This window comes from Amyelois transitella, chromosome 31 (assembly GCF_032362555.1).
Source record: "Amyelois transitella isolate CPQ chromosome 31, ilAmyTran1.1, whole genome shotgun sequence".
NCBI lineage: Eukaryota > Metazoa > Arthropoda > Insecta > Lepidoptera > Pyralidae > Amyelois > Amyelois transitella.
The window spans coordinates 3,896,137-3,923,872 of NC_083534.1; the positions used below are offsets into that span (position 1 = coordinate 3,896,137).

The 27,736-nt window shown below is 36.4% G+C and overlaps 2 protein-coding genes across 5 annotated transcripts in view; both read right to left on the minus strand.

Moving 5' to 3' along the window:
* Positions 1-5,755, minus strand: part of LOC106138603 (uncharacterized) — a 61,295-nt gene extending 55,540 nt beyond the window's left edge. The window contains exon 1 of the mRNA XM_060953163.1: positions 5,415-5,755. The gene's annotated coding sequence lies outside the window, so the exon portion shown is untranslated. The remainder of the gene's footprint in view (positions 1-5,414) is intronic.
* The window catches only part of LOC106138599 (uncharacterized), a 29,165-nt gene extending 1,869 nt beyond the window's left edge, over positions 1-27,296 (minus strand). The window contains exons 1-9 of one of the 4 annotated variants that reach the window (XR_009657502.1): positions 27,112-27,296; positions 25,043-25,185; positions 24,143-24,207; positions 22,986-23,135; positions 22,098-22,183; positions 21,009-21,091; positions 20,407-20,499; positions 17,881-17,959; positions 13,227-17,072 (exon numbers count right to left, since the gene is read on the minus strand). Coding sequence is in view for 3 of the 4 variants with exons in the window: in XM_060953161.1 (XP_060809144.1) it covers positions 16,945-17,072; positions 17,881-17,959; positions 20,407-20,499; positions 21,009-21,091; positions 22,098-22,183; positions 22,986-23,135; positions 24,143-24,207; positions 25,043-25,180 (822 nt within the window). In the remaining variant the exon portion in view is untranslated. Of the gene's footprint in view, positions 1-12,104; positions 17,073-17,880; positions 17,960-20,406; positions 20,500-21,008; positions 21,092-22,097; positions 22,184-22,985; positions 23,136-24,142; positions 24,208-25,042; positions 25,186-27,111 lie in introns of those variants that run through there. The other 3 variants (XM_013339788.2, XM_060953162.1, XM_060953161.1) reach the window with 3 other exon arrangements.
* Between the last annotated feature and the right edge of the window lie 440 nt (positions 27,297-27,736).

The following is a 27,736-nucleotide window of genomic DNA, read 5'->3' on the forward strand; positions in this document are numbered from 1 at the left end:
TCCATGGGAAACAGATGGAGGGGTCCTATTCTTTTTTGTATTTGTGCCGGGAACCACACGGCACTAATAACTCATAGCACTCATAACTACACACGTACTTTCAACTTTCTTAATTTCGTAACTTCTTGTCTCTTCGAACCATGACATTAGCAGAATCAGCAAAAGTCCGGCGGAAGTAGACGTGATTATACGTATGTATGTGTATGTAGGCTACATACACATACATACGTATAATCACGTCTATATCCCTTGCGGGGTAGACAGAGCCAACAGTCTTGAAAAGACTGATAGGCCACGTTCAACTGTTAATGATAGAAATGAGATTCAAATAGTGACAGGTTGCTAGCCCACCACTCACAAGGTTATAAACCTATCCCTTAGTCGCCTTTTACGACACCCACGGGAATGAGACTGAGTTGTCCTATTCATTTTTTTTCTATTGGCGCCGCGAACCACACGGCAAACGGCCGAGCAACATCGCCGAAAAACCCCACATCTTGCGTCTCCCTCGCACACGCGATCCTAAAGACCGGTTGGGTCAGTTTCGTTTTGTTCGTTATAAAAAAGAAAAGGAGTTTCGGTTGGACCCGATTTTTCGGGACACGATTTAAATTGGCCGTCGTCGTCGCGTCATCTTTCTTTGGTTGGGATTAGCGTTGAAAATTCCGAAAGAAACAAATTGTTTTTTTCGGTGTAAGAAACGTTTTTTAGTTTTTTACCGTTTTATTGGGTTGTTACATTGAAATATATCACAATAAAACCTTGGGGAAAAACGATTTTATTGAGATTTTCGTCGTTTGTTTCGAAAAATATAAAAAAACGATTGGAAATATATATTCTATGTATAATTACCAATTTAAAAAATAAATGATGCATATTGTTAGGTAATCAATACTTTTCCTATCGTATTTTTCCGTTTCTTTCATATTTTTCCGTTTTAAAAATAAAAAACATGAAATATTTCATTCTTATCTTTCTTGAAACTTTCGTAAAAAACTTGTATAAATACGAGGGAATTTGAATAAAACCGGAAAAATTCCCGCTTTTTTTCAACCCTAGTTAGGATTCGGAATAATTTAATCACTCGCTTCGCTAACTGGCCTCTGTGGCGTAGCGGTAGTGCGCTTGTCTGTGACACCGGAGTTCGAATCCCGGCCAGGGCGTGATGAGAAACGAACTTTTTCTAATTGTCGTTGTTCTTGGATGTTTATCTATACATACATACATATATACATAAAATCACGCCTCTTTCCCGGAGGGGTAGGCAGAGACTACATATTTCCACTTGCCACTATCTCTGCATAATTACCAATCAATATGTGTATTTATTATAAAAAATATAATATAGTTGAGTTAATATCTCGAAACACAAGTTTCGAACTAACTTCGAGGCTAACTCAATCTGTGTAATTTAGGATAGACAGAGCCTTCCAGTTGTTTTTGCGTAAAAGAGCAACAAACACACAAACACATCCTTACAACCTTTCGCATCAATAATTTTTCGTAGGATCATTATCAGTCAAACATTTTTATTGTTTTACTAAAAAATAACATGGTAACCGAAAAGAATCGACATTTTATTTCAACGCGGGCGTATCTGCGGGCAACAGATAGCTATTAAATAAATACTCATTATTATATACAGACATATGGTCACGTCTATATCCCTTGCGGGGTAGACAGAGCCAACAGTCTTGAAAAGACCGAATGGCCACGTTCAACTATTTGGCTTAATGATAGAATTGAGATTCAAATAGTGACAGGTTGCTAGCCCATCGTCTAAAAATGAATCCCGAGTTTGTAAGCCTATCCCTTAGTCGCGTTGGCGCAGGGCAAGATAAATAAATAACTGTTTCATTTCTTTAGAATCTCTATAATTTACAAATTATATTCGTTCGATTTAGACACACAAATCTAACCATCTATAATATTAAGTCAACACATGTTATCTTATCACCGTTGATAACGTTATCGTAACAATTGTATCGTGCATTCGGTAACAGGGAGTGTTCTTTACGGGAATCGAGTTAAGTTTAATTGATGAGCATTTGTGCCGTGTGGTTCCCGGCACCAATACAAAAAAGAATAGGACCACTCACATCTCTCTCCCATGGATGTAGTAAAAGGCGACTTAGGGATAGGCTTACAAACTCAACACAAAAACTTTTTTAGGCGATGGGCTAGCAACCTGTCACTATGTTAATCTCAATCATTAAGCCAAATAGCTGAACGTGGCCATTCAGTCTTTTCAAGACTGTTGGCTCTGTCTACCCCGCAAGGGATATGGACGTGACCGTATGTATGTATGTATGTTAAGATTCAATGTGCCGTGTGGTTCCCGGGACCAGTACTAAAAAGAATAAGACCACTTCATCCCTTTTCCATGGATGTAGTAAAAGGCGACACTAAGGCTTATAAACTTGATATAGACGTGATTATAATATGTATTCATCTGTGTATCGCATTTACAGTGTATTCGGGTAGAGGTTGATCTGATGCTGACTGTACATCACGACTAGTCGATACCAGTACATATCAACAGAAATCACCCATATTTGCTAAACAAACACTTGGAGTATTGCCAACATACACTATTTACATGACGCAATGTGGCAACACCTCATACTGGAGAAGCCCAACGTGCTTACATACGTATAATTACGTCTTTATCCCTTGCGGGGTAGAGCCAATAGTTTGGAAAAGGCCACATTGAGCTGTATGGCTTAATGATGGAATTGAGATATAAATACTTACCCCATCGCCTACGAGAAAAATATCAAAAGTTGTTTAACCTTTCCATTAGTTGGCTTTTACGACATCCATGGGAAATATATGGATTGGTGCTATTTTTTAATGCCGGGATCCGAGATATCGCAAAACATCGTTTGCCGGGACAGCTAGATTTAGATAAAGAACACTATCTACAATAACGTTATCAAGTGCAGATGCACTCAATAGATTCGAGTTTGGGCACTGTTCCAGCTCCAGCAACGTCGTCAGTGCAATTACGATAAATGCTTGTCACGCTGCTTTGAAAATAGACTGATTTGTCATTATACTATTACTATTTGGTGGTGCAAGGTCTGCCGGTGTATTGTAAATATCCGTCGTATTAATAACTAGCTATTACGGGAGGTTTCGCTCCCGTGGGAAATTCCAGAATAAAAGGAGCCTGTCATCTGTCTGTGCCAAATTTCGTGAAAGATTTTGAATTTATTTGTTACATACATACAAACGTTTACTCTTTATTATTAGTGTGGATAATGGAAATTGAATATAATGAATCCAGTGTTGATTAAGATCCATCTGAGTGAAGTTAAGATAAATTTTAAGATGTGATGCTTCTTAAAATATAGGTTAAATTTTGGATTTTCATGATCTAAAGAATCTTGCATGCACACCTAAGAAAACTGCAACTAAATCGGAGCTTTAGTTTACGCGTTATATATATAGTTATATATATTATGCGAATATAATCATCAAACTATTATAGACAGGCACAAAACCTAAAAATCACTGAAGGTTTCCTTTGGTCTTATGCAAAAAAAACTTGAGGTATCTATTATTTGGCAATATTTTAATCATTTTGCAGACATATGTCAGTTACAATCCCAACTATATATTATAAATGTGAAAGTCAGTTTGTTTGTTGCCTCTTCACATCTAATCTATTGAACCAATTTTCCGGAAATTTCAGGTACGTATAATTAAATGTCTAGTCAGATATACGGTACTTTTCACCCTGGTAATAACTGTTTTTCATGCTGGTAAAAACTATAGTTAAAAAAAATATTAGCAGTAGTATGCTTGTCTGCAACACCGGAGGTCCCGGGTTCGAATCCTGGCCAGGGCATGATGAGAAAAGAACTTTTTCTGATTGGTCTGGGTTTGCATGTTTATCTATATAAGTAATTCTTATAAAATATAGTATAATTGAGTTAGTATCTCATAACACAAGTCTCAAACTTACCTCGAGGCTAAATCAATCTGAGTAATTTGTCCCTTATATATTTAATTATTTATAATTCTCCTGGGATTTGCGAGTAACCTGTTTTTCCTTATATTATTATTTATCTCCTGTTGCATTCTAAAATGAGGTGATCCATTGTAGGTGACCAATACCCCTGATAATATTTTTTATCAATAGATAAGATAATTATTCGAACACATACTATTGCAGCAAATACCATAGCATTATACAATCAAGTGAGTACTTGAAAGAGTCACTTGCAAAGTGGTTGAACTATCAGACTCATAAATAAGAGGTAGGTAGGCCATTTGGTACAAATCCAAAAATATGGGAAAGTCAAATTATAGTAAATGTGTAATAATTAATATTAAGTTTGTAAGAATGTGTGTATGTTTGTTACTCTAACTATTCAACTTAGAATGAATGAAATTTTGCCTAAAAGTAAAATATAATCTCTAACAAGGGTACATTTTGTCCTGAAATTCCTATGAGAGTGAATCCCCATGGTTCTGCAGCATGAACATCAACATTGGTACCACACCCAGCCAAGAAAAGCCTGACCCAATCTAGCTGGTTACACAGATTTTATAGGGGGTGACACGGGGTACACAGATTTTATAGGGGGTGACATGATTTTATAATGGGTCTATGTGGTGTTGGTCGATATTGTCAAATTGGATTCTTACATGTATTTTGTGTTCAATTACAATGGTAAATACTAACTAAACGACAATAACTATTCCACTAAGACTTATTGACTCCATATCAATACTATTGGCACATTTTTTCATACTTTACACTCTGGATGAAGACCAACAAGTATATTATTTCTAAATCAGTGAATCAGTTCAAAATCACTGACACACCAATCATCCTATCTTTATCAGACCACCAAATTCTGAACTACTCGACAACCGGATATAAAAAAACGCAACTTGAATCAAACAGCTACAATACTAGTAAAGTGAGTTTTTATTTCGGCCGGGTTATACCTTACGGCTGCCGGCGGTGACATCATCTTCTATATTGACTTGATAAATAATAATGTAATTGATTGCAGGCACGCCCAGGCAATGGTCTGTTACAATTACGAATAACCCAAAATATGAATTCAGCACAGATATTTAGTGAAATTAAAACAGATTATAAATTTTTGTACATTGTTGAAAATAACCAAATTTATGTGAGAAAATACCAGGTTTTCAGTTTAAATTATTGAAAAAACATGTTACAATCCCATTACGGTTCAGTAGATACCAACTTGACCTCTTTAGCATATTACAGGCTACAAAAAAAAGACAACCCATTTCGGTCACTACATATCGTCCAGACACACCCAACACATAAAGATGCTTGTATAACCTTTCTCAAGCAACCGAGACAATTCCAATAGGAAATGTAAACAACATTGTGCAAAAGAAAGCTAATTGCATGCAATACGTACCGGTTGAAGACTCCGAGAGGCGATAATAGGTGATTCTTTTCAAGTCACTCACAAATTCACTTCTCACTTTTATAGAAGCGATGTAACTTAGCACTAAGCACGTGAATACCGAAACATTATACAAAATAACAAGCACAGAATGTTCCTCGGTATGTTTTATTGCACTAGCACCACCGACATCACGGATAAACGCGTTTATTTCAGATTTCGTTCGTAAAAAAAAACTCCGAACGCCACACGAGAAGATCGATGTCGGTTCGAGTTTCGCTTTTCCGCCACCGCGTCGCTGTTTCTTTCTTTCATCAAATGACTGACGCAACTTTAAAAAGATAGCAAACACTTTGCCACAGATGGCGCTTAATGTTTTTGTTTTGGGTAAATTAGGGTTACTATCTACATTATGAGAATTTGCCAGGAAAATAAGTTTTTTCTTGCAAGTCTTTCTATTTGATATCAATGTTGATAGGATAAGGAACAGCGTGTTATGGTAATATTGTAATGTAAAAAAGCGTAGTAAAAAAGATGCAGCCATAGGAATAGAAAAGGGAATGCTTAGTTTGGTCATGTTGTAAGGATCAAAGAAAGCAGGTTGACTAAGCAAATATACAAAGAGAATGTGATTCTAGCAAAACGTCAGTTTAAGAGTACCAGAAACCGACGAGCTTACATAGCATGAATGTGAATTAAGCGAAAGAAGTATACAGGCATTGTTTTCCACTTGCCACGATCTTTGGCAAATGGAAAACTATGTCAAAGATCCAAAGGAAAAAATCTGGTATCTGCCTACATAGTAAAAACATAGTTAATTGTTTCTCGTGCATAGTGACTATTGGTACAAAACTCCTCCGTCCTTCACTAAGTTGAGCTGGATAGCAGTACAATGAGATTAAGATTAAGAGATTTTTAAATTGGTAGATTGGTAAAAAAGGTCGGTTTTTTGTACCATAACTATAGCAAAATTTTTAGAACAGCCAGCTTTTTTACGTTTCTTTTCACACTTAATTATCTCAATCGTTAAAAATTACTGCACGGTGAATAATTAAATTATATTTTTACTTTGAGGGCTTCTCCTGTTTCATAAAATCATAACATATGAGTATTATTTTATATTTTCTTGTTTTAATTTCTAGCATTTATTAGAATACAATTTAAAATGGAAGCAAACTACCTATACGTAGAACGAATCGCAGTAAATTTCGTTCCGTTTTAGTTAGGATTGCTTTCGCCAAAGTCAAATAAAAATCTTTTTGTAAATTTAATTCCATACCTTCTCTTTTGTTTCTATTTCACATGGTTACTTAATAGTATAAGCTATCCAATTCTGTTATTTATTTTATACATGCAGGCATTTTATTCAAAAGAAAGAACTCCCACGCAAAACCGTTAAGTCAAATGCGCAAAACTAAATGGAAACCATTCAACTGCCAACTTGCTAGTAAAAAAAAAAAACATTTCCATCCAAAATGGCGTTGGTTTAGGTTGTGTGTTTTAGTAATTTTATTTATTTTATAAGAAAAATTCAAAACTGTCGACTTGATCAGGTAACTATCATCTTTATTTTCAGCCCACTCACAAATTTTATTTAATAAACTGTAACTTCTATTTATGAAATTGTATTTTTCCGTTAAGAAACATGGGTCGCTCGCCAAGTCCACGGCGACGCGACGACAGACGCCGGGACGACAGGAGAGACCGGGATAGGGACCGCGACCGTCGAAGACAGCGTACCCGCTCCCGTTCCAGGTCTCTGGACCGGCGGAGACGCTCTCCAGACCGGCGCCGATCGCCATCCCCCCGGCGGCGGCGATCCAGGTCCATCTCGCCTGGGCCTTCGACCTCTTTCGTTTCCAAGCCAAAGAAGACGTTTGGAGAGCGTCCCATTGTCACTCCCGCGGACTTGGAGGGAAAGACACCAGAGGAACAAGAAATGTTGAAAGTAATGGGTTTCTGCGGTTTTGACTCGACGAAAGGTAAAAAAGTGGAAGATAATGTTGAAGGCGAGGTACACGTGGTTCTAAAACGTAAGTACAGGCAGTATATGAATAGGAAAGGCGGCTTCAACAGGCCTCTGGACTTTGTCGCGTAACCTCACATGAAGCCTTCAGGGCTTTGGATAATTTTCATGTGATATTTTTAATATTGCTTAATTATTGATGTGCAATAACATATGATACTGGAGGAATATGTGGCATCGTAATAAAAAATGCCAATAAGACTCGGTTTATGCCATTTTAAATAACCAAAGCCTATTTCTTTGGTTTCATTTGAACTAAGAAAGATCATACAATTTCGCCCACAAATTATCTCATTTTTTATGACACTATTAAAGTAATTGTAAAAAAACTCACACAGACAGTATTTAGAAATACACTATATAAAAATTGACAGCTTAAAGGTTGAATAAAAATATCAGAAATCTCGTACCTATGTTAGTGCACTCAATAATATTCATTTTTAACTAGCGTTAAGTGTTGTATCACAACTTTACTGAAATTTACACAACAAACATACAGTCTAAACATAGATAGATAGATAAAACTCTTTATTGCACCATACGAGTGAAATATACAAAAAACACAAAACAGACAGAGACGGTACAAAGGCCGACTTATCGCTAGTGCAATCTCTTCCAGTCAACCTTTGGGTGGAAGGAAACCAAACAGGAGATTAAACATATAAGGTGACAGACATTATGGTTAACCACATTGGAACATTTCATGAACTACACCTATAAAAGATTTTGAACTGAACATTCAATTTCTGTAAAGTCTGATTGGATAGTCCGGTATGGTTCGTGACTTTTGCCAAGCTTCGTAACAACCTTTTAATACCTGCATGGATTAATTTTCATGCAACAAACATTAACATTTTATATGTTTTGAATTTAAATTAAATGTTCCAGATGTTGAGAAATCTCACATCTTCTAGTCTAATGGGTTAAAACATTAAAAAAACTAATAACATGTTAAAAGTTAAAATTTTTGTTGCTTCATGATAAAACTTATTCTCTTCAAGTCACATTCTAATGCTATGCACTGTACAAATTCGCAATTTCCAATAAGCAGAATTTGGTTTGTTGGACTGTATGTTTGTCTTGTAACAAATAACTGCAAAACTTGGTAACACCATCAATTTTAAATAATACCACCCACCATTTGACTTATTCAAGACATTTAATTTTAAAAATAACTAAAGAAAATATTTCTTTTAATTTTATATACACAATAGTGCCATGTTTGGTAACGTTTTTAAATTATATATCTTTAATATTTAGTAACACTGGTTTGAAAACTAAATTTTGATAAAAATCCTAATGCGAATATATTTATTTCGGATAACAGGATCCACATTAAAAGGCAATTTAATGTAGAACATATGTCACTTAATAACTCGCTATCATACTCTCAAAACAGCTTCAACATAATAGTTCAATAACATGGCACATTAACTGAAAAATATCAAATTTCGTAGCAAAAGAATTTAATAACAGCTTGACAAGTCAATAATATTGCATCTCAACAGAACAATATCCAAGTTTTGTAGTAAAAATATAGTATTAAGTTAGTGTAAGCCCGTTATACAGTCCCCGCGCGCTGCATACGCCCGCGCGGGCCCAGTTAAGCGCCCTGCGCACCAAGAAACCTGTTAGAATTGATCCGGGATTGACAAACTAGTCTGAGCTTTCTGATTTATCAATACTTGTCAAACTCTTCGCTCAAAAGTTTAAAGTAAATGGAAAAATTCAAGTTTTTATGTCTTATGTTTATGACTGATTTCCAATAAGCTGTCGTGGATCATGTCTTGTAAAGATTAAAGTGCCAATGGTTTACTAATCACAGAGGAATGATAAAAATGGAGATGAATTAATAGTTAGTAATTAATAGTTAACTGACTACTGAATAACAATTCAGTAGTCAGTCAATTATAATAATTCATCACATAATGGCAGAAAATAATATGGCATTTTGTATTTATTTACGCTGGGTAGCTACTAATTGACAAAAATTGTCTATGTCCCTGCGTTGTACCAACCAGCGAGAGTTGGCACGGAAGGCTGTAAAAGATTTTTTTTTTTTATGTGTTGAATGTCAGAAAGCCAAGACTGCAAATAAGACTGAAAGCCGCATGAGTTCGCGTTTCCCGCCCGGCGCGCCATAGCAATAGTGTTATAGAGTTATTTACATACTGATATACACACACATCCCCCCTTCTACCCCCTTTATCCTCCATATTGTACAATAGTCGAAAGATTTACTAGTCAGAGGGTATTGTTCTCAAATAGTTTATTTTGGTTGTATTATTGTATTGCCTTTGTCATTAAAATTATCATAAAATGTTGTTTTCGCAATTGCAAGATGGCGCTGATATCAACTTGCCGCGCTATTTACTTTTTTCACATGTGATATTGCGTCGAAGCAAAGGCAGTTAGAATGATACGTCCAAAGCAGTTGCGAACAGTATTCTCTGACCAGCGGATCTCCATAGCCCATATACAATTATACACAGGTTGCTAATTGTGATATTTTTTTAAATAATATATGAAGCACACGCGCCGTGCGGGATGCGGCGTCGACACGTCCGTCCCGGAACAATTTTGCATGTTTGTCACAACACCCGCACTACGAATGAATCTCGACACTGGCTCTTTGCCGAACCATTTAAAAAAAAAAACAATATTAAAGGTATGCACAAATTGTGCAACGAATACAGACTGTTCCTTTTTTTTTAAATTTTACATTTAAAACAGTTTTGTAATGTAACATTGATTTTGGAATATCCTAGCTCTAGTAGTTAAAAAAAAAACTTAAAGTAATTAGAGCTAGTTCCAAAATATTTTACATAATAAAATTATGTTTTTATTAAAAAAAAATATGTTTGACAGTTTACTTGTCTACCGCCATTTATTTTCAACATAAATGTTTTGTTTATCTTTCGAAGATCACAAATAAATAAATGCATTTTTGTTGAAACTGCGTTAAAAAGATAATTTTTTTATTGATTCCATACGCACATGTTTTATTTAGAAAGTGATATTAAGCAAAGTTTTTCCTTAAAAAAAACAATTTTTATCGTAAATTTTTCCTTATTAAAACAATTTTTGTACCAATATTGAAAATACAATTCTGCTGTTTCAACTATGTAACTAAATTCTTTTATGAAATTTGTATTACCACTTACCACAATCCGGTTTCAAGAGAAAGACACGTATGATGTAGAGTGTCAATTTTATGTACTAATCTGAAAGGAAATTGGAAATATTTATTATTTTTATAAGAAGTATATACTTGTTGGAAGCCACATTTGGTTTAATAAAATACAAAATCATTATGCTCTGTGTATGTCTTATTAATTTAATTTATCAAAAAAATTCAATACAAATTTTTGATTAGCCTAATTATAAAGAGATGGAGCGATGAAACTGTCATTCCGTTTTTCTTCAGGCCTTTGGCTTCCAAGTTTTATGCACTTTCATGTATTTTTTTCCTTTAGTCCACGTCTGTAACTGATGAATGAATAACCCACATACAGTAATCGATAATTTTTTATGCCTGTTCAGTTACAAGAACGGAATTTAAAGTATCTATTATATTACGGCATTTTTTTATTTTCGTAATTTCTCCAACCTTAATTATCTAGAAAAAAAGTTAAATTATTTGTGGCGTTGAATTCCAACCAACACACCACAGACTAAAAAGGAATAAATTAAAAAACTGATTCATTCCCATATGTAAATACCACGAATTTATTTATAGTTATTTAATAAACATAAGTTTAAAAAATTGTAAATTTGTTTAGATTTCGGCGTAAATTAGAGATTTATTGTAAAACAATGTATTTTTGATTTAGACAAGTTCAAAAATGTGTAGAAACACATTCTTTAAAATAAAATTCAGATATTTTTGTTATTATCGACAATTAATTCTCGCATTTATCTGGAAAAGTTTAGAAGTTTTATTGTTTTTGTTAAAATGAAGATTTTTGGGAATAAACAATTGATTTGTCATTATGTGGTTTTATTAACTTAATTTTATGATATCAGGCACATTTCCCTTGTACTGTACTGACACTTACTCTAAATGCGCTTCCTATCATAAATTAGGCATGTTAGCTCAACGAAAATGGTGGCGATCTGCGCAAGAGCATAGTCGCCAGAAGATATGAGAAAACCATAATGTCGGTTTCACTAAAAACGTAAAAGGCGACTAAGGGATTCCTCTTGTAGGCGATAGGCAAGCAACCTGTCACTATTTGAACCTCAATTACATTATAAAGCTGAACGTGGCCTTTCAACTCTATTCAAGACTGTTGGCTCTGTCTACCTCACTAGACCTGACTGGAACAATCACGGTTACACATCCACAGGAGGATTCCTCACGATATTTTCCCTCACTGTAAGATTGGTTAGTATTCAAACTAATGTACCTACATAACTAATAGTCATTGGTACATGGTCGCGATAGGATTCGAATGTGTGCCTTTCTTCGCATCACGCATTTTAACTCTACAGAAAAGTACATACATACATAAAATCACGCCTCTTTCCCAGAGGGGTAGGCAGAGACCTTCCTTCGCTTCATCCAAATTCATAACTCTCTTCGTGCAACTTGTTTTTTAATTACAGGAAAGTTAAACAAAGAAAACAAAAAAGTTCAACAATAAATTGTTTTATTTATTTAACACAATATCGGGAATGTCACAATAATACACAACACTTTTATGTAAATATAACTTATAATGAGATTCATTTACATCTTATAGGCAAGCAAAATTAACGCTATTAGGTACAAGAAAGCAGTGATAAGTGCATATGACCACAGAATTTTTATTAATACCTACCGATATGACCCGAAACAATAATGGCAAGTTAATATTACCTACTCGTATTAATATATCAACCCTGCTACAGAATAATGTTACAACTTTTATGTACCGATATGCAAATTCAAAATTTTTATTTATCATTTTGTGCCGAGTGGTTCCCGGCACCAATAAATTAAAAAAAAGGAAGATTCCGTCTCTTTCGTGTCGTGAAAGGCGACTAAGGGATAGGCATATAAACTTGGGATTGTTCTTTTAGGCGATGGGCTAGCAACCTGTCACTATTTTAATCTCAATTCTATCATTGAGCCAAACAGCTGAACGTGGCCTATCAGTCTCTTCGAGACTGTTGGCCCGCAAGGGATATAGAGGTGATTATATATATGTACTATTTTGGGACATTTGAACATTTGCATTACAGCGTTTTATTCAATAACGTCAACTTCACAAATATCAGAAATTAGAATTGAAATGTGGACGAGAGAATACATTGTCATGATAAATTGGTTTATATGTTTAAATGTACGCCTACGCAAGTCTAATTTTTATTTGCCGGGTTAATATTTGAGCGGTTGATACTGTATAAGTAAAAATTATTATATATAAATAAATTAATATTAGGTATCTATACTAATATTATAAAGCTGAAGAGTTTGTTTGAACGCGCTAATCTCAGAAACTACTGGTTCGATGGATTTTTTTTGTGTTGAATAGACCATTTATCGAAGAAGGCTTAAGGCTATATTACATCACGCTGCAACTATTAAAAGCGAAGAAATAATGGAAAATGTGAAAAAAACGGAGAAAATTATTCATCCTTGAGACATGACGCCCAAAACAACTATTCCACGCGGACGGAGTCGCGGGCACGGCTTGTTGTATATAAATTATTACTTATATATACTTATACGTAGTATACTATACTATCAGAGCGCGCCATTCGACATTTCATAAAATCACGCCTCTTTCCCGGAGGGGGTAACCAGAGACTACCTCTTTCCACTTGCCACGATCTCTGCATACTTCCTTCGCTTCACCCACATTCATAACTCTCTTCATACAAGCTTTTTGATACTTATATACTTTTTTTTATCTTAGGTACTCATTGATGCAATTATCCATTCTGTACTATCAATAATTCTGTGGTTATAAGCAAAAATAATTTAAAATGTTATCATGATAATTACAAGATATTTTAGACATGAAACACACCTTATAAACTAGATACTTATATAAATCAATTAAAACAACACCAGATATTTAATTAGAGGTAAGATAACATCGGGTGAAAGTTGTATAAAAAATATATATATATATTATATTAAAAAAATATTGTGATTATATTTTTCGTGCATAGCAATCGGAATAATAACAATTAAAAAAAATTCTATATATAAAAAAAATAAATAAGATTTTTTTTAATACTGAAAGTATTGTAGGTACTAATAAGTATTTATACTAAAAGTATAAATGTGTCGTCAGTTTTGACTCGCGCGCAGTTTTCTGCCATTTTTTATCTAAAGCTGTCAACAAAATGTATGTTTTCTTTTTTATTTATTAGATATTTATAACGTGCTTGCCATTCTAAAGTGCCGTGTGGTGCCCGGTATTTTAGAAAAGGATCACCCCATATTTTCCCATGGATTTCGTAAAAAGCGACCAAGAGAAAGGCTAATAAACTTGGGATTCTTCTTTTAGGCGAAAAGCTAGCAACCTGTCACTATTTGAATCCCAATTCTAGCATAAAGCCAAACAGCTTAACGTGGCGTATCAGATCAGTTTTTCGAGACTGTTAGCGCTGTCTACACTGTAAGGGATATAGACGTGATAATACATATGTCAAATAACTTAAAAAAAAACAAATTCTCATAACAAAGTGCGGATTATACTCTTAATCTATTAACTCTGTCTACCCCGTGATGGATATGGTAACAATCATTTGCCGATGTATCAAACCTCAATAACACGAAACATACATTTCAATTTATATAATACTCTCGATATGACTCACAATTTGAAATTTCATCTTAAAAGAGTAGAAAATATCATTTAACTGGTAACATTGAACATTAATAACCAACAAAAATGATTTCGCTACGTTTTTGACCAAAGAGAATAGACTAAGTGTCTTAAATAAATATTTCGCACAAAGTGAAATGGTATTTCAATTTTATTGTCATAATGATACTTCATACAGTAAAAATGCGGAATGATTCATCATCTCTTACTCATGTTGATAATATTTATGTATATTCTATGAATAAAACATTGGTATATTTTTTTGTTCTTTCCCTTCAAATTTACTCCAGATTATTTATTTGTTTGCTATTTTCTAAATGTTGTAAAACTGGTAGAGAATGCTATCAGCATTAAGTCCACCTATTGTTACTTTGAGACTCAATAAAGTTTTAAATCCTACTAATATTATGAATGCGAAAGTTTGTATGTCAGTATGGATGTTTGTTACTCTTTGACGCAAAAACTACTGAACCGATTACGATGAAATTTGGTATGTGGGTGGCTGAAGACCCAGAATAACATATAGGTTACCTTTTATCCCGGAGTTCCCGCGGGATTGATAGGGTTTCCATGCGTACGAAGTCGCGGGCGGTCTCTAGTAAATAATAAGTTACAAATATTGGGCTTAGCCAATCGTTAATGTTTTTAATGATATAAGTAAATGTATTTACACCTTACATATTCAAAATTCCACTCTCTTCATTTCACTGTACACATTTAACACCGAAATGGGAAATTTTTATTATTTACATTTAATTTAATTATTTTCCTGTCCCACTGTTTATACGAAAATGCATAAAAATAAATAAACAAATATATCCGGGACAAATTACACAGATTGAGTTAGCCTCGAAGTAAGTTCGAGACTTGTGTTACGAGATACTAACTCAACAACACTATATTTTATAATAAATACTTATATAGATAAACATCCAAGACCCAGGCCAATCAGAAAAAGTTCTTTCCTCATTATGCCCTGGCCGGGATTCGAACTCGGGGCCTCCGGTGTCACAGACAAGCGTACTACCGCTGCGCCACAGAGGCCGTTACACAAATGTGGCGTCAGGTCTGATAAAATCAATGTTACAACATCTACCCGGCTGTAGTCCCGGTTGCATCCTCACCTCTCTGGAGAGGAGCCCGGGGTGCGCCTTTGACCATGGACCCTGGATTGGGCGAGTCAGGTTTTTACACGAAGCGTCTCCCGTCTGACCTCCGCAACCTTTGCGGGGGAACCTAACCCGTATTGGATCGATCATGGTTACACATCCAGTTGTCTGAATGTGCAGATTTCCTCATGATGTTTTCCCTCACCGTAACAGCATCGGTTAGTATTCAAACTGATGTACATTAGTATTAGTACATACTACTTCGATAGTAGTATGTACTAATACTATAAATATAATAGCGATAAAAATACCAAATGTCTAAACAAATTACAATGAGATTTCATCTATACACGATTGTTATATATATTTGATCAGACTTTACGTACAATAGGCTATTTGACTGTAATAAAAATATACATTTCTTTTAAGTCAACTATTCGAAACACCAACAAGCTCTTATGATATTTATGCGAAATCTACGTCACTGCATGCCATGGCGGCCATATTGCTAAAAGTCGCGATTTGGCGGCATATTTGAATATTGCGATTACTTTTTTCGATTTTTTAATAAAATAGCTGAAATAAAGACAGAAAAGTATTCTTGAGGACTCTTTATAAACAAATAAATACCCTAAGATATTTTTTACAACTTTGTCAAATAACCTATTATCCAAAAACTCATTCAAAATAATATCCTATACATTATATACTGTTGATAGCTCAAAACGTTAATAGCTTATTTTTAATCAAAAATTACTATAATTTAGCTTAGCTTTTAAATTGATATCTAGAAATTCGCATAATTCCCTGAATTCTCTATACCACATGGATATCGACAAGGCGTGAGTACCCCGTAAGGGATAAACACGTGATAGTATGTAGCATGTAAGCTATTTATGTATGCTTAATAATTATTTTTATCTATTTATTAATGAATAATTATTTGAATCTCAATTTTATCATAAATACAGCTGAACGTGGCCTAGCAGTCTTTTCAAGACTGTTAGCTCTGTCTTCCCCGCAAGGTATAAGGACGTGATTATATATGTATGTATGTTTCCATAATTATTTTTGACGGTAGTTTCAGATAAGTTACCACTGTTCGTCGCAACTGTAATATGTTAACGCCATCTATGTCTCAACGTACGAACTAAAAATTATTCTTCACTAGTTTCTTGCCAGTTATTGTAGATGTCGCCACTAGTTTAAGAGCAATTTCAGTTGGCGCCAACTCCATGTCACGACGACGAATAAATATTTGATGAGTTTATTTCATTTCGATCTTGCCATGTAAGCAATTTTTAGCGCCATCTATGACACAGCAGTCTAACTAAAAAGTATTTTTCATAGCTATTTCTTTAGGTAGACATTGGCGACACTATTTTAAAGCAATTCCAGTAGCGCCAATCACCTAAATCACAACGATGAAGGTACAAACAATCATCAATATCTCGTAAACACTGGCACATACAAAAAAATTTTACACAGCGCCATCTATGCCACAGCGTGCGAACTAAAAAAAATATGTATTTTTCCTCTTCACAGCATCTCGATTCCTCGTGTACATAGACGCCGGCGCACGTCTAGAACGGCGCCGCCTCGTCTAAAGTGTGGAGCCAATTGAAGATCATCATGTTTCTCTCGTATTTGGACAGGGGCCGCCCTCTCTCCCTCTCCAAATCGGCCGCGGTCAGGGCGAGATGTGCCGCTTCTGTGAATTGATTGATTGATTGATTGATTGGATAAAAAAAAAACGAGATAAAAGTTGCGAGATAAACATTACAAATACCATTTGTCGATAACTTTGTTAAAATTATTATAAATTTTTTTTTTACAAAATTATCGGCAAAGGTATTTGTAATGTTTATCTCGCAACTTTTATCTCGTTTTTTTATCCAATCCAAAAGTTGTTAAAATTATTATTAATATATTTTTTTTTTAAACTTTTTGTCGTGACTGTAGTGTGGTTCCCGGCACCAATAAAAAAAAACGATATAATAATACTCCATCTCTTTCCCATGGATGGCACGTAAAAGGCGACTAAGGGACAGGCTTATCGAGTTACGATTGTTTATTAAGGCGTTGGGCTAGCAACCTGTCACTATTTGAATCTCAACTCTATCATTAAGCCTAATACAGCTGAACGTGGCCTATTGCTCTTTTCAAGACTGTCAGCTCTGTCTACTCCGTAATGGATACAAACGTGACTATATGTATGTATGAAATATGAAATTTTTAATATTAATTTGAGGGTAGTTTTATAAAATTGGCGGCCTGTGTGTCGCAGCGATAGTACGCTCGTCTGTGACACCGGAGGTCCCGGGTTCGAATCCCGGCCAGGGCATGATGAGAAAAGAACTTTTTCTAATTAATAATAAAAATAAATAAGTATTTATTATAAAATATAGTATCGTTGAGTTAGTATCTCGTAACACAAGTCTCGAACTTACTTCGAGGCTGACTCAATCTGTGTAATTTGTCCCGTATACATATATAAATTATTTAAATTTAAATCATACCGGGATGTACAAATCTGGCGTGGGGCGGCACCACCAGCGTGGTGGGACCGGCAGAGACGTTGCCCGCCGCGGCCGCTGCCTATTACAATACAATACAACACAATACAAATTATCTTCATTGCCCATTAAAATAAAAAAAATATACATATGTACATACATACATATAATCACGTCTATATCCCTTGCGGGGTAGACAGAGCCAACAGTCCTGAGCGGACTGATAGGCCACGTTCAGCTATTTGGCTTTAAGATAGAATTGAGATTCGAATAGCGACAAGTTGCTAGCCTATCGCCTAAAAAAAGAATCTCAAGTTTGTAAGCATATCCCTTAGTCGCCTTTTACGACATCCATTGGAAAGAGATGGAGTGGTCCTATTCTTTTTTGTATTGGTGCCGGGAACCACACGGCACCAATACAAAAAAGTATTATTATATACATATATAGTATGAATGAAAACAGGTTGACTAAGCAGATATACAAGGAGAGTGTGGAGGGAGGGGTCGGGGTGGGAAGACCTAGACGAACGTATCTTGATCAAATTAAGGACGTCCTGGTAAAGGGTCAGGTCAAAAGTGCCCGAAACCGCCGAGCTTGCATGAAGAGAGTTATGAATGTGGATGAAGCAAAGGAAGTGTGCAGGGATCGTGGCAAGTGGAAAGAGGTAGTCTCTGCCTACCCCTCCGGGAAAGAGGCGTGAGTTTATGTATGTATGTATGTATGTATATATAGTATAGTATAGTAACGTACTTCTTCTACGTCGTTACCTTTTCCCACTTTCTACGCGGTACGTTAGTTTCTTCCAGGGCTGTCACGAATGTCACTTTCATCGCATTCTCCAATGCGGATGCACTGAATAACTATTCACTCTGAACGCTAGCTGGTAACGCACTTAGACATTTCCGGGGCCAGATCAGTCAATTTATCATAGTACACTCCGCGCATGCGCCGTACGACTCGCCGCCGGCGCATGTCGCGACCCGCACACATTCGCATTCGCATAACATTCGCATCGATTGATGCGAATGCGAATGTCGATGCGAATATTCGTGACATCCCGAGTTTTTTCCAATTACTTCTGTCAATTGCCATCTCACAGGTCACTCCCTTTCTCCTCATACTATCCTTTACGACGTCATTTACTCATACAATCCTTTTTGTATGTAGTAAAAACATACATCTATACTAATATTATAAAGCTGAAGAGTTTGTTTGTTTGAACGCGCTAATCTCAGGCACTACTAGTTCGAATTGAAAAATTATTTTTGCGTCGAATAGACCATTTATCGAGAAAGGCTTTACAAACAAACTCTTCAGCTTTATAATATTAGTATAGATTACATACATTTACAAATATCGGCCAGTCGCTTCGTGTATAAACCTGACTCACCCAATCCAGGTCAAAGGCGCACCCCGGGCTCCTCTCCAGAGTGGTGAGGATGCAACCGGGACTACAGCCAGGAGGTACATTATAAAAAAAAATCGTTTTATCAGTTGGAGAGTTATTATACATATATAGATAGATAGACTCTTTATTGCACCAAAAGAAAAAGAAAAACAGAAAAAAAACACAAGTAGTCAATGAGGTAAAAAAGCGGACTTATCGCTAAAGCAATCTCTTCCAGTCAACCTTAGGGTGGGAGGAAATAGGCATGATGACATTTTTTTTTTGTTTTGGGTTTAATTTAGTTTCACAACAACTAAAACATTGGTCAAATAACGGCATCAATAAACAATAAACTACCTGAGATATACGAAGTAACGTAACACATTATTTGGACTCGTCCAAAATGCTACTCAAGTGTGACGTCACACTAGAGTTAGTTGTTCGCGAAATGAATGAAAATATGATGTCTTAATAAAAGTTATTCCAAATTGTATTTATTCACTCCTGGCATAGTTATTTATAAATAATTTTGAATTTTTTCAATGGACTTTCCCATTGTACTTTGAAAGAATATAAAACGTTTAGGGTGTCAAAATTAAAACTAAAAATTTACGTAACGTATTTAATTACGTGTATTCTATCATGTTATTAAACCATTAGATAATATTGTTTTAAGACCTCGTAATCATCCCTATTAAAAATAATGCGATTGGCGCAATACGTATAAAATAAAACGCAGAGTATAAGTATACCTAAACCTAATACAACTATCACACTACACACTACTATCACACTTCTATTAAAAATTTCAACACCCCAATTTTTTCGCCGGGGTTCAAATATGATGATGAATGAGAGCAGGTTGACTAAGCAGATATACAAGGAGAGTGTGGAGGGAAAGGTCGGAGTGGGAAGACCTAGACGAACGTATCTTGATCAAATTAAGGACGTCCTGGTAAAGGGTCAGGTCAAGAGTACCCGAAACCGCCGAGCTTGCATGAAGAGAGTTGTGAATGTGGATGAAGCGAAGGAAATATGCAGAGATCGTGGCAAGTGGAAAGAGGTAGTCTCTGCCTACCCCTCCGGGAAAGAGGCGTGATTTTATGTATGTATGTATGTTCAAATAATCTAATGCCTTTACCTCCAGCTTGTCCAAGTTGAAATCCGACTGTGACATTCTCTCCAGAGCCCTGTAGGTTGTCAGCAATCTCCTCTTTATGTAGTTCTGACGGACCTGGAACAAAAAGAAGAAAAACAAAGAAAATTTTTCAACAACTTTTGCAAAAAGAGAACAACCTTCTCTCCAACCAACCGGTATCTTGCTTCTTTGAAGTCGGTTAAGACTTTTATAATGTCCTTCTACAATTTTTCGCAAACACTTTTCTGATTATTTTTGGTCTAGCTGTGTGTGTAATATCCTTAAATTTTCTAGGAAATTAATAAACTTGAAATATTTATAAATTTCATAGGAAAATTAATAACCACCTTGTAACAATAATAAATACCTAGAAAATTAATAAACTTGAAATATTTATAAATTGCCTAGAATATTAAAAAACTTTTAATATTTAAAAATATCCAAGAAAAAAAAATATAAACTTGTAATATTAAAAAATTTCCAAAAAAAAAAACAACAAAATTTATAAACTTGTAACATTCAAAAAATTCCTACGTAATTTATATACAAACTTGCAAACTTGTGTGACATATACAATACAATACATACATACATACATAACTTACCTTTTTGTTGTCAGCGGGTAAGGGCCTGTGCGTCGGCTGTAAAGGCTGGTTCCGCTGCGGCGAAGGCAGTTGTGACCCGCCTACTGAGTGAATGACAGATTTAATTATTCACCATCACTAAAACATACAAACAGCTGAATGTGGCCGATCAGCCTTTTCAAGACTGTTGGCTCTGTCCACCCCGCAAGGGATATAGACGTGACCATATGTATGTATATATGTATGACCATATATGTGGTCACGTCTATATCCCTTTCGGGGTAGACAGAGCCACACAGTCTTGAAAAGACTGAATGGCCACGTTCAGCTATAGCAACCTGTCACTTTATATGAATCCCAATTCTATCATCAAGCCAAACAGCTGAACGTGGACTAACAGTATTATCAAGACTGTCTGCACTGTCTACCCCGCAAAGGATATAGACGTGATTATATGTATGTATGTAGAATAGAACCTCTCCAACATATCTTTCCTGTTTGGCTTATAAACTTGGGATTCTTCTTTTAGGCGATGGGCTAGCAACCTGTCACTTTATATGAATCCCAATTCTATCATCAAGCCAAACAGCTGGACGTGGACTAGCAGTATTATCAAGACTGTTGTCACTGTCTACCCCTCAAGGGATATAGACGTGACTATATGCATACTAGAGGCCGCCCACGATTTCGTCCGCGTGGAAACCCTATAAAGTATCCTATATGTAATTCCGGGTCTTCAGCTACCTACATAGCAAATTTCATCGTAATTGGTTCAGTAGTTTTTGCGGGAAAGAGTAACAAACATCCATACTGACATACAAACTTTCGCATTTATAATATTAGTAGGATATGTATCTATTTAAATGAGCAATTCTTGTATATATATAATCAGGATCTCGGAAACGGCTCCAACGATTTTCATGAAAGTTACAGATTAGGGGCTTTTCGGCTCAAGGAATCGATTCCTAGGTTCGAGAAAAGCTCGGTTCCCAAGATATATAAACATTTTAAAAACCGCGTTTTAAGAAACTATATCAGCGCCATCTCTGGTAGACCGGTACTGTGTTATTAATTGTGTTTAAATATTTTGTGTGTACAATGTGCACTCACCAGCCACCCAGGTACTGCATGACCTTGACGCCGCGGTTAGCGTGAGGGACTCCAACGCGGCGCTCAAACCCACCTCTGATGTTGCACTGAAATTGACAACATACATACATACATACATAAAATCACGCCTCTTTCCCGGTGGGGTAGGCAGAGACTACCTCTTTCCACTTGCCACGATCTCTGCATATTTCCTTCGCTTCATCCACATTCATAACTCTCTTCATGCAAGCTCGGCGGTTTCGGGTACACTTGAACTGACCCTTTACCAGGACGTCCTTAATTTGATCAAGATACGTTCGTTCGAAATTGATGACGTTTATTTATTTACTAGCTGTGCCCGCGACTTCGTCCGCGTGGAATAGTTATTTTTGGCATCATTGAAGCCCTCTAGGATGAATAATTTTCCCCGTTTTTCACATATTTCATTATTTATTTGCTCCTTGTAGTTGCAGCGTGATGTTATATAGCCTAAAGCCTTCCTCAATAAATGGTCTATTCAAACGAACGTATGTAAAGATCGTGGCAAGTGGATGTATAGTCTCTGCCTGGTCAAAGAATACCTATAGCTGCCGAGCTTGCATGAAGAGAGTTATGAATGTGGATGAATCGAAAGAAGTATGCAGAGATCGTGGCAAGTGGAAAGAGGCGTGATTTTATGTATGTACTAGAGGCCGCCCGCGACTTCGTCCGCATGGAAACCCTATCAATCCCGCGGGAACTCTGGGATAAAAAGTAGCCTATGTGTTATTCTGGGTCTTCAGCTACCTACATACCAAATTTCATGGTAATCGGTTCAGTAGTTTTTGCGTGAAAGAGTAACAAACATCCATACAAACTTTCGCCTTTATAATAGTAGTAGGATGTATATTTATTTATAGTATCACGTACCTCCTGAGAGCGGCGGGCCGGGGGGCCGACACGTCGCACTCGCTGAAGCACCGGCGGAGCCCGAGCTGAGCACAGAGCGCGGCACAGCCGGCCAGCACCTCGCGGCACGTGTCGCTCGGCTGCAGCCGAAGCGCCGACGAAGGCCTTCTGCTTGTTGAGATGATGATTTTTCTTGAATTTAGCGTTGTATTATACCTACTGAAGCGCCGACGAAGGCCTTCTGCTTGTTAAGATATGAGATTTTTCTTGAATTTAGCTTTGAATTATACCTACTATTTATGTATGTATAAGTATAAATAATAATAAGTGTATTTCAGTATGCAGAGATCGTTGCAAGGGGAAAGAGGTAGTCTCTGCCTACCCCCTCCGATTTGTGATTTTATGTATGTATTTATGTATTATATATATATTTTATCATACACGCAGATTCGCCCGCGCGAATTTTGCGCCGCCTTCAAATGTATACGTAACATATATTATCACACGCCTTTATCCTTTGCGGGATAGACGGACTCTTTTAAAGACTGTTGTCTTGAATGGCCACGTTCAGCTGTTTGGCTTAATGATAGAATTGAGATTCAAATAGTGACAGGTTGCTAGCCCATCGCCTGAAAGAAGTAACCCAAGTTTATAAGCCTATCCCTTAGTCGCATTTTACGACATCCATGGGAAAGAGAGGGAGTGGTCCTATTCTTTTTAAATTAAGAATAGATTTTTTTTCAAAACTGGATAGAAGAATAGAATATATTTTATTTTCAAAATTGGATACAAGGTATCACTTATTGACGTTACATCACTTAAATCTAATTATATTTACTACCGCTTCCAAAGCACAAGTGTAGAACAAATAACACTGCAACATTTTCCTCGGCCGTCAATTTACAAATATAGATTACTTAAATGATAAACATACATTCTTATTTGGCAAAACAACGTTTGCCGGAACAGCTTGTCACTACATAGTATAAAACAAAGTCGCTATTTTAGTCTGTTTGTCTGTATGCTTAAATCTTTAAAATTACGCAACGTATTTTGATGCGGTTTTTTGTAACAGGTAGAGTGATTCAAGAGGAAGGTTTTTATGTATAATAACATTTATAATTTTGCACCCGTGCGAAGCTGGGGCGGGTCGCTAGTATGTCATAATAACAACTTACTTGAGCGTTTTGCTGTCTGGATTAGGGCTTGCGACCCTCAGCGAGGGGTCTGGACCCTGGCCTGCCTGTAATCAGAAAATAAGGAACAGATTCATTTACATACCTACATATTATCACGTCTATATCCCTTGCGGGGTAGACAGTGCCAACAGTTTGAAAAGTCTGATAGGCCACATTCAGCTCTTTGGCTTAATGATAGTGAATTGTGATTCAAATAGTGACAGGTTGCTAGCCCGTCGCCTAAAAGAAGAATCCCAAGTTTATAAGCCTATCCCTTAGTCGCGTTTTACGACATCCATGGGAAAGAGATGGAGTGGTCCTATTTTTTTTTTTGTATTGGTGCCGGGAACCACACGGCACCATGATAAATTATACAGGGTTTACGTTTAATTTAAATAAAAATAGGCTCAAACAGCTCAAAAGCATGGGTATAGTCTATGTTTAAAAGGATGCAGTTGATTTAAATGTCACCCTGTATAAATGAGGATTTCTGTATAAATGAGGATTCCTCACCCTGCTGGCCAGTAGCCGGAGCACCTTCGCGTCAGAGGCGGCCGAGGACACGCTGAACAGTGACAGGTCCGTGGTGACACTCGCATAATAATAAAATCACGTCTATATCCCTTGCGGGGTAGACAGAGCCAACAGTCTGGAAAAGACTGACCGGCCACGTTCCGCTGTTTGGCTTAATGATAGAATTGAGATTCAAATAGTGACAGGTTGCTAGCCCGTCGCCTAAAAAAGAATCCCAAGTTTGTAAGCCCATCTATCCCTTGGTAGCCTTTTACGACATCCATGGGAGAGAGATGGAGTGAAGAGAAAGATTGGGAGATTCTTTTTTGTATTGGTGCCGGGAACCACACGGCACCATGAGTACTTATATAAATGAGGATATCTCACCCTGCTGGCCAGTAGCCGGAGCACCTTCGCGTCAGAGGCGGCCGAGGACACGCTGAACAGTGACAGGTCCGTGGTGACAGACTCGTGGGAAGGCGAGCGGGCGACGCCCCCGCCGCGCCAAGCCTCCGGCGGGCACATTTCCACTGGTACACGAAATCAATCAATTAATAATTGAAAGATGTGTGGTTCCTCGCGCTTTAGAATTGGACCGCTCAATGTGTTTAGCATGAATGTCGTAAAAGGCGAATTATGGAATAGGATACATGAATCATGAGACTGGTAGAATTAGGAAGAATCTATTAAGCTAAGATCCACCCATAGTCCCTTTAGAATTGGACCGCTCCATGTTTTTTGCATGGATGTCGTGAAAGGCGACTTATGGAATAGGATACACGAATCATGAGACTGGTCCTTATCACCATGAGAATATGCTGATAAGGATCAGTAGTAGAAGTAGGAAGAATCTATTAAAGGTCTAGTATCCGCCCACTTCATATGATAACCCTCTTTCCGTTACACGTTGTATATGTAGGTGATAGTCATTCAAACTATCTCCTTATGATGTTATGGGCGTATGGTTTCCGACACCATACAAAAAAATAGGATCACTCCGTTTCATTCCCATGGATGTCGTAAAAGGCGACTAAGGAATAGGCACATAAACTTGGGATTCTTCTTTTGGGCGATGGGCTAGTAACCTGTCACTATTTAAATCTCAATCTATACTAATATTATAAAGCTGAAGAGTTTGTTTGGTTGTTTGAATGCCCTAATCTCAGGAACTACTGGTTCGAATTGAAAAATTATTTTTGTGTTGAAAAGATCATTTATTAAGGAAGGCTTTAGGCTATATAATATATAATATTTATGTATGTTATAGGACACTAAAGAAATAAATTCTTTCATATTGTCAAACTAAAATTATCTAAACTAAGTTCTATTTGGTTACAGAGGTCTTTTTCTTTATCCTCGCTTTTGTCCTGGAATCCTGATTCAGGAGAGGAGCCCAGTGTATGCCTTTGACCATGGATCCTGGATTGGGTGAGTCAGGTTTTTACACGAAGCGACTCCCGTCTGACCTCCGCAACATTTGCAGGGGAAACTTACTCATATTGGATCTATTATGGTTACACATCCAGTTGGCATAATGTGCAGGTTTTGTAAATAGTCATTGGTACATGGCCGAGTTGGGAACTGAACCTGTGCCTTTATGTGCATCACGCACTTTAACTGAACACCTTACCGATTTGAACAGAGTCGCCCAAAAACATTAGTTACAGAGATCAAAAAAAAAACCTGATTGATTCAATACAGAATCTCTCACAAGGGGATCTCAGGCTGCTTTTCAGAGTGGTCAGGCAACTGGTACTCAATCCAGGAGTACCTTTAATGACAGAGGTCAGGCGGGAGTCACTGCATGTAACCACTTGCCATGAACTTAGCCGTAGAATGAGAAGGATGGAGGGGATGGATCCACAATAATTTGTTGCCTCTTCTTATGTCATTAAGTTTATACAAAGATACTACTCATATCCTACTATCCTACTACTATTATAAAGGCGAAAGTTTGTATGGATGTATGGATGTTTGTTACTCTTTTACGCAAAAACTACTGAACCGATTACCATGAAATTTGGTATGTAGGTAGCTGAAGACCCAGAATGACATATAGGCTACTTTTTATCCCGGAGTTCCCGCGGGATTGATTCCAGGCGGACGAAGTCGCGGGCGGCCTCTAGTGTTGTATAATTTATACATTTTTACATGATCTTTTAGAAATACCTTAATAGGTAGCCAGTTCCAATAGTAACAAGACTCAATTGTCAATGGCTTTAACGGGATTTTTTGTTTTTCGTCTTTTATTATTTACATTTTATTTTTTTGAGAAGCATGTAATCTTCTTCAAAATGTTTATACGCAGACGCACACTTCATAGGTAGGAGTATATACGCGACCTTAATCATAAATATTCGGTGGTTTTTGTATTTAATTTCATACGCGAAAGGATGAAATAAATAAAATTATGCCGGAATAAATCTATACTATCTGCTAAACAAACCAAAACATACCATTAATATTGGGCTCCACGGTGATATAATTCAATTTGGACTCTTTAAAGCACGACAGACACAACACTATATTAATATTTCACAGGTTTATGTGAAATATAAATAATATCATCACAAATTCGATGAGAAAAACTATTTCTGTGCAAATTTTTTTTCGCACACATCTACCAAAACAAGAAATAAGATGGCTGGGCTGTTTGACAGAGTGTGTTCGGAACATTGATTGCAAAAGTTTCTTATAATTTCAAAAAATTATACCCGTTTGATTATAGTAGATTATTTTAAAGATTTTTTAGACAAAAATCTAGATTACGTTTGAATATGCAAATGAAACTTTTATATTGAGTCAATTATGATAGTTATTAATTTGTTGGTTTTGTTGATAAAGAATTATTTTTAATGTAGTATTTGAACGTTCCTTTCTTGACGTGCGTGCGTTTCCGCATTTTCCGCGACTATTTCGCTTTTTTTGTATTATTATATAGCTTTTGTAAGTAAGTAGGTATGTAAGTACTATAGGTACCTACTTATTTAACCAATTTAAGTTGAAGTCTTTTTTTGAGATTTCAGGGTTCCGTAGAGAATTTGTACTTACATATTGAATTTTAGGTACTAATTCAAAGAG